The sequence below is a fragment of the Sprattus sprattus genome (assembly GCF_963457725.1).
Source record: "Sprattus sprattus genome assembly, chromosome: 7".
Lineage (NCBI taxonomy): Eukaryota > Metazoa > Chordata > Actinopteri > Clupeiformes > Clupeidae > Sprattus > Sprattus sprattus.
In genome coordinates this window covers 2018719-2030054 of record NC_137926.1, presented here as the reverse complement: position 1 = coordinate 2030054, position 11336 = coordinate 2018719, and the positions used below count along the sequence as shown (strand labels likewise).

General features: G+C 47.4%; 1 protein-coding gene across 1 annotated transcript in view; it reads left to right on the top strand.

Annotated features, from left to right (window-relative positions):
- Positions 1-956: 956 nt before the first annotated feature.
- Positions 957-11336, top strand: part of nsd3 (nuclear receptor binding SET domain protein 3) — a gene marked incomplete at its 3' end in the record, with an annotated part of 32908 nt that continues 22528 nt past the window's right edge. Inside the window, exons 1-7 of the mRNA XM_080842563.1 lie at positions 957-1085; positions 2994-4093; positions 5224-5383; positions 6927-7081; positions 10077-10348; positions 10706-10829; positions 10924-10974. Coding sequence (XP_080698689.1) covers positions 3038-4093; positions 5224-5383; positions 6927-7081; positions 10077-10348; positions 10706-10829; positions 10924-10974 — 1818 coding nt within the window. The 5' untranslated portion in view covers positions 957-1085; positions 2994-3037. The remainder of the gene's footprint in view (positions 1086-2993; positions 4094-5223; positions 5384-6926; positions 7082-10076; positions 10349-10705; positions 10830-10923; positions 10975-11336) is intronic.

The following is an 11336-nucleotide window of genomic DNA, read 5'->3' as shown; positions in this document are numbered from 1 at the left end:
TGCTTGATTAAGGCTAGGACTTGCCCTTCACATCACATTTACTTCACATCACCTCGGTTGAGGAAAGATATAGAAGAAGAATATATGGAGATTAAATCAGTAGCATGTATAGAGAAATATACCAACTATAGACAGCTGATGAGGGGCAGATATGTGCACACATATGTGTCAGATCCTCGGCCTCTATCAGAGATTTGACAAGACTTTACTTTACCACTGATGCTTATAAACACGAAGGTTTTTTTAAATAAATCAAATCTAGGGTTAATCTGGGCACATGTGATATCTGGATTAGGTGTGTAAGAGCCTATTTTATGTGAAATAGGTGTGTTAATTGTAGCCTAGTTTTAAACCATAGGTTATAAAGGGGCTTAACCTACATGCTTCTATGCCTTATGTACGAGCTGGATGCTTGCTGTCAATTAGCTCACCTGTCAAAGCGTGACGCATACACTATGTGTTGTTACGATTTTATCTTCACATATCTACTGCATAACAAGGGTAATAACGTTCACTGAAACCCATGAACTCAAAATGATTTTCTTTTCTTTCAACCGACGTCACTTATTCAATTTACTTGACGATGCTTTGGCATGACAGCTTCTGTTTCCTAATTTCTCAGCATTTTCCTCGGAAAAATGTATTATTTGAAGACAATAACATTACTATCATTAAAAACTACTCATCCCAAAATGCCTTACACATTCATCACTGCAACCAATAGGGGCGACTCGGTTTTGGCGCTGAGAGAAGACACAGGCCCAAGCAGGGCGCTTTTGTTGCAGCCAGAGGGAGGGAGATAGCTAGAATAAAATATATAGGAGCCAAATTTCTTCAGCTCTGGTCTTGCATCCTGCAAAAAAAAAAAAAAAACGGGGCCTCTCCCGAATCTACGGCTACAATCCTAGCTACTATGGAGACCAAGATCGGACAGAGCGTGTAGCCACAGCGTTTCAGTCGCAGAGTTGAGAAACGACGAGGCACATTATCGCTGCTTTCTTGAAATCGTTTTATGATTGTGTATTTGTGCGAACAGAACCAGGGATCTAATATTTGGCATTCGTTTAGAATGGAACACGCTGAAGGTACAGACGTTTTCCTTCTATTGTTATTTCCTTGCATTTTTGAATAGGCTAATGCATTACATTACGGTTTGCAGCACAGGAAAAGGATATGTACGCTTTTTACAGCTGAGTTCATATACTCTGGCATTCCTTTTCCGCGATATAACGGGTGATGGAAATGTAATCTAGCCAATTTGATTTAAAGGGGCAATGGCAGCCATATTGGCAGATATGTTCGTATTTTGGCGTTACGGTTTTGGTCATCCGCATCATGCGTGATCAGTGAACTAACCGTATTACATCAGTGAAAACCAGAAAATAAAAATTGGTACCATTTATTTTGAATGGAATGCACGAAATGTGTCTGTTTTATCACCTGGGTGGTATTGGGTAGTATTGAAATCACTGTTGTTATGCAGGGGTAGCAATCGATAGCTAACGTTAGCTAGCGTTAGGTCTATTTAGCATCTCTCAAGGTATGAAATACAACCGGGTACCAAGTTTGTCCCAATACTATTGACTTCGTTCAGTGCCTTATTAATCACTTTGATTTCGCAATGTGATTCTTCACAAGCACCACCAACACCATGTACGTTAGTGGCATTCTTCGTGGTTGAAAGCAAATATCTATATATTCACTAGTAAAGAGGATGTTATCATTAGCTTGCTTTGATTAGGCTGAAACCTAGCTTGTTAGCTGGTTAGCTAACCCAGTAGCGTTGGGCAATTTGAAGATATGCTTCTTGTCCGTGCAAAAGTTAAAACAACCTGATAAGATCAGCGTCCGTATTTAAAAACAGACATCGTATATAACCAAGCCACCCATCCACTATGACAATCTCCACAACTCCTTGATGAAGTTAGTGATTGATTAAAACTTAACTTCACAGGTAGTCAACCTTTGTTCTATTTTTTAATTAGGGGTTGATCTCAAAGAAACGGGGACCTATCGATCAATATGCTACAAATTAGATGCCTTTTCTGACCAACACAAAACATGCCTCATCTTTAAGGTGTATCATATACAGTATTTTCCCGATCCCGATGATTAGTTTATTGTTTGCACACAGTGACTATTCACTACCCGAAAATGAGACTTTGTGCTGACAGACATGGAAAATCTCATAAGGAAGCAGCTTTCTTACTGGTAGTCACTGCTGCTTTGGTCTAAAGTCGGTAGATATGTGACTGAAGGACTTTTGTGTTGGGATTGTGTAAGTCTCATTATACAAGCAGAAGATGTGTGTGGGTGTCATAAATATAGACACAAAACAAGTCACATTTTATTTTAATCGGAATTGTACTCCAGTAAGGTCATTTGACTCTGAACTGAACATAGTGGTAGCTTGTTGATTCATACTTGTGAATGTATTAATCACTTTTTCTTGAGGAAAACAAAAATATCTGTAATGGATATTCCTGTCATCTGTGTGTGTGTATACGGTATGTCTTTGCATTTGGATATGGTTATATAGTGTCTGCTCTCTGTGCCCTCTCGTAGGCTCTGTATATGGTTCTAGTGTGTGTCCTCTCGTAGGCTATGTATATGGTTATAGTGTCTGTAGGCTCTGTATATGGTTCTAGTGTGTGTCCTCTCGTAGGCTATGTATATGGTTATAGTGTCTGTAGGCTCTGTATATGGTTCTAGTGTGTGCTCTCTGTGCCCTCTCGTAGGCCCTGTATATGGTTCTAGTGTGTGTGTCCGTAGGCTCTGTATATGGTTCTAGTGTGTGTCCTCTCGTAGGCCCTGTATATGGTTCTAGTGTGTGTGTCCGTAGGCTCTGTATATGGTTCTAGTGTGTGTCCTCTCGTAGGCCCTGTATATGGTTCTAGTGTGTGTCCTCTCGTAGGCCCTGTATATGGTTCTAGTGTGTGTGTCCGTAGGCTCTGTATATGGTTCTAGTGTGTGTTCTCTGTTCCCTCTCGTAGGCCCTGTAAGAAAAAGGGAAACCTAAGGATGCTGGAGCACAACAATGGATTTCTCCTTTTCTTTCATGCAACGGATCATGGGAAACACAATTCAGCAACCCCCCCAGCTCATTGACTCCGCCAACATCCGCACGGAGGACGCGTACGATGCCATCAGCGACCCCGGGGATGACGCCGGCCCCCCCTCCTACGAGGGCGCCCTGGAGCCCGGCTTCACCTACCCTCCTGAAGACCTGCCGGCGGCGGTCGCCAACGGCTACCCGGCGGCCGTTGGCGCCTACGACTCCCAGGCCAAGTTCGCCCTGTACTCGCAGTTCCCCAACGGGGCGGCGAACGGCTACGGCGCCATCCGCGGCTACGCCGAGCACGGCATGCTGCTCGGGGACGGCACGGTCCTGAGGCCTCCCGTGGTGCAGGAGAAGCCCCCCCCCTCGACGCACGTGCTCCCCCCCGCCCCCCACCCCCACCACCCGAGCCTCCATCACCACCACCACCACCACCAGCCCCACCATCTCCTCCACCCTCACCTTCATCACACCCAGAATGCACCTCTCATGCCCCCCCAGCACCACCTCCCGCCCCCTCCGCACCTCATGCCCCCCGTGCTCCCCCTGCCGCCCCCGTTACTGCTGCCCTCTTCCCCGCCCCTCCTCTCCACGCACCACGACAGCGGCAGCAGCTCCTCCGCCGCCCCCAGCCCCCTGGCTCCGCCCAACGCCGCCATGCCCAAAAAGACTAACTCCCCCGAGATCAAGCTCAAGATCATCAAGACCTACCAGAACGGCCGGGAGCTCTTCGAGTCGGCCCTGTGCGGAGACCTGCTGCAGGAGTTCCCGTCCGCGGAGGCCTCGCCGTCGTCCTGCCAACACGAGCAGAAGAAGGAGAAGAGGAAAAAGAGGAGCGGACGGCAGAGCTCGCTCCCAGAGCAAGAGCCCCCGCAGCTTCCCAAAGTAGCAGGAGGAGGAGGAGGAGGAGGAGGAGGAGGAGGAGGGCCCGAGGTCGCCATCTCTGCCCACCCTTCGGAGAGCCGCGTGGCATCAAAGGAGGAACCCCTGGCGCGGATTATCAGGAGTCCCAAAGCAGAACCCAAGGAAAAGAAAGTTAGTCGCTCACTTTTTTTCAAGTTTTAATAACTATAATAACTTTTAGGCAAGCACCTGGAGGCTCTAGTGTCTTGAGGTGGTTTGAATGCTGTGTAATGAGCTTCTCTTTGAAGTAGTTCTGTGCGCAGTATTGTTTATGCCAGGCTGGGAAGACGTAGCACTGTAGCTGTTGTGGCAGGAGCTTCACCTGAAGCCACTCGTTTAATTAAACCGTCTCAGGCTTATTGTAACTCATCTTTAGCGAGGTGTGCCCTTGATCAGAATCCATAATTCCAGCCCACTCGGCCGTCAGTATGGCAGGAGCACACGCACACACACACACACACACACACACACACACACACACACACACACACACATACACACACACACACACACACACACAGTATGGCAGGAGCTAAGTACTGCAGTGGTTATACCACAGTCTTAGCAGGTGCCACATAAGCATGGTTTGCTAGGGGCTTTATGCAGTATTTATGCCAGTGGTTCTTAACCTGGGTTCGATCGAACCCCAAGGGTTCGTTAAATCACTCCCAGGGGTTCAGCAGGGGCCAAGACACACACAGTATAGCCCGGTTCACACTAGCAATGTTGGGCCGTTTTTATACATACCTACGTTTGAAGAAATCATATTTTATTTTTCAAATTACGAAGGGGTCCGGTGAATGCACTGATGAAGCTTGCAGGGTTCAGTACCTCCAATAAGGTTAAGAACCACTGCTTTATGCAGTATTAGGAGTATTAGCATGTGACACCTGAACGTGGTTTGTTGCAGTCTTTATGCCGTTTTTATCACAGGTGTATTATATACAGGTGTATTATATACAGGTGTATATACAGGTTGGTTCACACTAGAAGTTCTTCCTCGTTATTGTTCATTGCTGCTCCACTTTAAACTTCCTCTTCTTGTCTGAGACTGAGTTGGCTTCCTCCTCCTCCTCGCTGTCCTCATCGGAGCCTAGGTGCAGGAAAGTCCTTTAAGTCTTTGGGCTTTGCCTCAACACGGCAGGCTACACACACACACACACACACACACACACACACACACACACACACAGGGCTTTCCCTAATCACTGCAGGCTTTGTGTGTATCCATCGTCTCTGTCCCTCTGATCCCGTCTAAGCAGATTGAGCAGCACTTTCCCACTGTCATCACCGGCACCGGCTGCTGTAAGGAGTTTGACATCGGCGATCTGGTGTGGGCCAAGGTGGGAACGTACCCCTGGTGGCCGTGCATGGTGTCCTGTGACCCGCAGCTCAAGGTCCACACGCGCATCAACACTCGAGGTAAGACACTGACCACCACCAAGGTTGCAACTCAATAGTCTTAAATGTAAGAGAGCTATCTTACAACCTTGATGTCTCGTCCAAACAGCTGTTACAAGCCTTTTATGACGTTACTTTGCTGAAAGATGAAAAATGAAAAATGACCGTTATGTGACGTATTTTAAGGTATCAAAGACCCAGAAGAAGATAATTAAGCGAATTGAGACGGTCCTTCCTTCTCTTGTTTAAGACATTAGGGTAGTAAGACATAATTTTTAAGAGTATTGAGATGCACCCCAAGACTCTCTCTCAGTTTGGTGCAGTTATTATCGCAGCTAGGCTGCCGTAGGAGGCTTACTGAGGGGGTTAGCCAGGGCAGCGGCTCAGAAGTATCTGACCTTATCAGATAGCTAAGCAGTGATCAGTACTTTCTTCTGTAAGTACTTCTGCTCTTCTGAGTCTACAGGACTCTGCTACAAATGGATCGTCGCGACTTTTTGATTGATCATTTCTTGGGAGATTGTTAGGTAACTAGTCATATTGAAATCAGTAAATAGAGAATTTTCTCATGGGGGGGGGTGTCATTGTAGGGGTTTGCCAGTGTGCCCCTGCTTGGTCCAATGGAAAATGTGCCCCCACTCTGGCTTAACAAGTAACATTGAGCAATCACGTTGCAGATACTTGTATCACTCCCTCCAATCTCCTCCAGTTGATTTGCACTGCTGAGACCTGAGGCCTGATTACAAGAAACAGGTTTTTTGTTTTTGTCTGGTGCTTTCATGTGATGAGTAAACATTCAAGCACTGCACCTACAGTATGTGCCGCATGTGCCAGTTGTGAGCGTCCAATAGACTGAGCTCATGTAAGACTGTGATGTTGTGAGCGTCCAATAGGCTCAGCTCATGTTAGACTGTGATGTTGTGAGCGTCCAATAGGCTCAGCTCATGTAAGACTGGTGTTGTTAGCGGTTAGCGTCCATTCAATAGGCTCAGCTCATGTTACACTGTGATGATGTGAGCGTCCAATAGGCTCAGCTCATGTGAGACTGATATTGTGAGCGTCCAATAGGCTCAGCTCATGTTAGACTGTGATATTGTGAGCGTCCAATAGGCTCAGCTCATGTTAGACTGTGATATTGTGAGCGTCCAATAGGCTCAGCTCATGTTAGACTGTGATGTTGTGAGCGTCCAATAGGCTCAGCTCATGTTAGACTGTGATGTTGTGAGCGTCCAATAGGCTCAGCTCATGTGAGACTGTGATATTGTGAGCGTCCAATAGGCTCAGCTCATGTTAGACTGTGATGATGTGAGCGTCCAATAGGCTCAGCTCATGTTAGACTGTGATGATGTGAGCGTCCAATAGGCTCAGCTCATGTTAGACTGTGATGATGTGAGCGTCCAATAGGCTCAGCTCATGTTAGACTGTGATGATGTGAGCGTCCAATAGGCTCAGCTCATGTTAGACTGTGATGATGTGAGCGTCCAATAGGCTCAGCTCATGTTAGACTGTGATGATGTGAGCGTCCAATAGGCTCAGCTCATGTTAGACTGTGATGTTCTCGCAGGGCACAGGGAGTACCATGTGCAGTTTTTCGGGAGCATCCCGGAGCGGGCCTGGATCCACGAGAAGAGGGTGGTGGTGTACCAGGGGGAGAGCCAGTTTGAGGACCTGCAGAACGACACGCTCAAAAGGAGCACCAACCCCATCGAGAGACAAAAGGTAAGTGTGTGTGTGTGTGTGTGTGTGTGTGTGTGTCTGCTCAAAAGGAGCTCCAACCCCATCAAGACAGAAGGTAAGGATTGTGTGTGTGTGTGTGTGTGTGTGTGTGTGTGTGTGTGTGTGTGCTCAAAAGGAGCTCCAACCCCATCAAGACAGAAGGTACGGATGTGTGCAAACACATTCCTCAAATAATTTTAAGCGTAAAATGTCTTTGTGTAGATGTTGTCTTGAGCATAAAAATAAAATGAAAATGTGGATGCGTTTCGTGGTGGAATACAAAGAAAAGACTAGAATGTAATAAATGCCTATTACATATTTACACGTAGTGTTTTACATTTAAAGCACTTGTAAACAATTGTAGTATTAAATGTATAGATAGACACACAAATGTCCAAACAGCGATCACAGCCCTGCGGTCTGCTTGGGTCGCCTTGCCGATAGTTACAACATTTGGGAGGTGCACGCAAGCCCCGGAGAGGGGGTTCGCAACAACGCAAGGGGTACTTGTGCAGGTTTTGGAAAGCTGTCAAATATGGCCAGTGCTTCACACACAGATCATTTTGAAAGAACCAGTGATCTGTCTTTGTATTTTCAACTCAAGTAGAAGAAACAACTTCAGGGGGGGCATAAGGGGCTCGTTCTGGGTGTGATGAAAAAGAAGCCAGATTTAGCAGGGAGCAGTTGTGCATCCAGCTGCTTCAGCACACACACACACACACACACACACACACACACTCACACACACACTCACACTCACACTCACACTCACACTCACACTCACACTCACACTCACACTCACACTCACACTCACACTCACACTCACACTCACACTCACACTCACACTCACACTCACCCACACCCACCACACACAGCCTACCTGTGGCCAATCCCAGCGGGAGGGCGGGGTCAATTACAGCAGGGAGGCGGGGCCAATCCCAGCAGGGGGGCGGGACTCATCCTGCTGGAAGGTGTGAACTGCCTATGATAGCTCCTTAATGAGCTAATTACTGCCGTTTGCCACCGAAACTTCTGTTTATGGCTGCTTGATGGTGGCAGCCTAGTTAACGGTCTGCTTCCCTTTTTTCTGCTGTTTTTTTTTCATACGCTGTAAGCTTCCACTGTCTGCAGTGTGAGATATTCCCCTCTGGCTCACTTGATATGAATGGTGCACAAACTTAGCTCCTGCTAACACAGTTTTGTATAAGGATTGCACCAGTAGTAGGTTTGCATCAGCCTAGGGTAAACTAGATGTAGCATAGCAGTGTGTTATTGGACTGCCAGTGAGAGAATGAGCAAGAATTAAGTGAAACTGGAAAAGAAAAACTGTATTGAAAAATATAGAAACAGAATAATGTATATTTATATATATACAATTTACCCTGTAAAGGAAATTGAGAATTCATTTTTACATGTTTTTTGAAACATTTTGACAAAACGAGAAGAACAGCAGAGGTAGCCATTAACATGTATGTTTTTGTATTTATTGCATTGGGTACAATTTTATGGGGGTTAGTTATTTTTTTCTCAAACAGGATCCTTTTTATGTGTGCTTGTCGAAGGTAAATTGTTTTTTTTATTACAGAACCAGTGGTCAAATAATGCAACATTTTTGCATCATCTCAGGAAGGAATCCTGAGTCCATATACTAAGTTTCATGTCATCAAAGAGTTGATGAGATCTGACCTTTCTGTTAACATCATGAATTGCAATACAAAGACAATGGAGTTTCATGAGGGTTGGTTCTGTTTTTTTTTTAAACAGGAAACAACTTGATTGTTTTGTCGTGTTGTAGATGTTAGAAAAATGTATTTGCTTTTTACAACGCTCTCCAAAAATCAAATGAGGTACCACAATTTGTACCACATCAGGAAATGATCCTGAGTTGCTGAGACAATGACAATGGAGGGATTTATAGATACATTTCCATCAATATTTGTATCATATTTGATAAAATAACCTTAAATACCTGCCGTATCATATTTGATACATACATTTTCAACAGGATTTTACCATTAAATAAATTATTACTACAGCCAATTTGTGAGTTACCACATCCTCATAGATGTCTCAAAAATTCATGTAGCAAATATGATGCATCAGGCGTTATTGTATGCATCCTCCCTCTCCCTCTCTCTTTCTCCCTCCCTCCCTCTCTCTCTTCCTCTCCCTCTCTCCTTCTCTCTCTCCCTTCCTTTTCCTCCCTCTCTCCCCCCCCTCTCTCTGTCTCTCTCTCTCCCTCTATCTCTACCTTTTTATTTGTGCTTGTCGAAGGTAAGGGTTTGCTTATTACAGAACCAGTGGTCAAATAATGCAACATTTTTGCATCATCTCAAGAAGGAATCCTGAGTCCATATACTAAGTTTCATGTCATCAAAGAGTTGATGAGATCTGACCTTTCTGTTATCATGAATTGTATTCCTCTCCCTATCTCCTTCTCTCTCCCCCCTGTCTCTCTTCTCCCTCCCTCTCTCTCCCCCCCTCTCTCTATCTACCCATCCCTCTCTCCTCACTATCTCTTTCTCTCTATTCATCCCTCTCTCCTTCTCACTCTCTCTCTCTCTCTTTACTCATCCCTGTCTCCCTCTCTCTCTCCCTCCCCCTCTCTCTCTCCCCCTCTCTCTCTCTCTCCCTCTCTCTCCCTCTCTCTCTCCCTCCCCCTCTCTCTCTCCCCCTCTCTCTCTCTCTTCCCTCTCTCTCTCTCTCTCTCTCCCTCTCTCTCTCTCCCCCTCTCTCTCTCTCTCTCTCTCCCTCTCTCTCTCTCTCCCCCTCTCTCTCTCTCTCTCTCTCTCTCTCTCCCTCTCTCTCTCCTCTCTCTCTTCTCCCCCTCTCTCTCTCTCTCTCTCTCTCTCTCTCTCTCTCCCTCTCTCTCTCTCTCTCTCTCTCTCTCTCTCCCTCTCTCTCTCTTAACCTCTCTCTCTCCCCCTCTCTCTCTCTCTCTCTCTCTCTCTCTCTCTCTCTCTCCCCTCTCTCTCCCTCCCTCCCTCTCTCTCTCCAGCTGCTGAAGCCTCAGTCTCAGAAGCAGCGTGGTCAGTGGGAGGTGGGGGTGGGTCACGCGGAGGCGGCCCTACTGATGTCGAGGGAGGAGAGGAACGAGAGCTACACCCTTCATCTACGTGGACAAGGTGCCCGGGGCAGCGCCCCACCCACAGGAACCCCACCCGGCACCATGGTGGGCACGCCGCGCAAGCTGGGCAAGCCGGGGCGCAAGGTCAGACGCTCACGCAGCGGTCCACGGAGAGGGAGGGGGGAGCGGCAGCAGGAGCAGCTGTGGGAGCAGCAGGGGAGCAGCAGTGGGAGCAGCAGTAGGGAGGAGGAGGGGGAGGAGCAGGAGGAGCAGGAGGAGCAGGAGGGAGAGCAGGAGCGGGAGGAGGAGGAGAGGAGGAGCAGGAGGAGGAGGAGGAGGAGGAGGAGGAGGAGCAGCAGGTGGAGGAGGAGGAGGAGGTCCTCGCCGCCAGCAGCCTCGGAGGCAGTGCAGCATGACCAGTGGGGAGGAGGCGTCGTCTCCAGCCCGCAGGAGGAGCGACGGGGATGAGGAGGAGGGAGGAGGAGGAGGAGGACGAGGAGGAGATGGAGTCTGCCGCCCGACGGGACGTCTCCCACGGTCACGCCCCCCCTCACCCGCAGGACCCCGGCTCAGCCTCGGCCTCGTCGCCACCCCCCGGTGAAGGACGGCGTGGAAGACCGCGGCGGCACGGAAGCTGCTCCCGCTCTCCCTCACCATGAAGAAGCTGAACGTGGAGATCATCAAGTGTGACTGGCAGCTGCCCAAGGAGACGCTTGCTGATGCCCCCCAAGCCGGCGGAGAAGGAGGAGGAGGAGGAGGAGGAGGATGAAGAGGAGGAGGAAGAGGAGGAGGAGGACGAGAGACCAGCGAGCAGGCACCCTCTCCAGAGGTGAGGTGCAGGGGGACATGTCTGGCAAGTCAAGTCAAGTCAAGTCTTTTATTGTCAGGTACACAGAACAACAGAGTTGGACTGGGCACTGAAATTCTTAGGACAGGACACCATACCACACTACCATAACATGACAAGACATAACATATAACATATAAACATATAAGTACTCCAACATGATATAACATAACTTAACAATAAGTACTGAATATTAGATACAAAATATGAAAAGACATAGTAGTGACCTACTAGATAAACAATAAATATACAATATAGATACACATACTAAACATAAATACACATACTAAACAGATACTAAACAGATAAACATACCTACATGATATTTTTAGCTATACTGAACA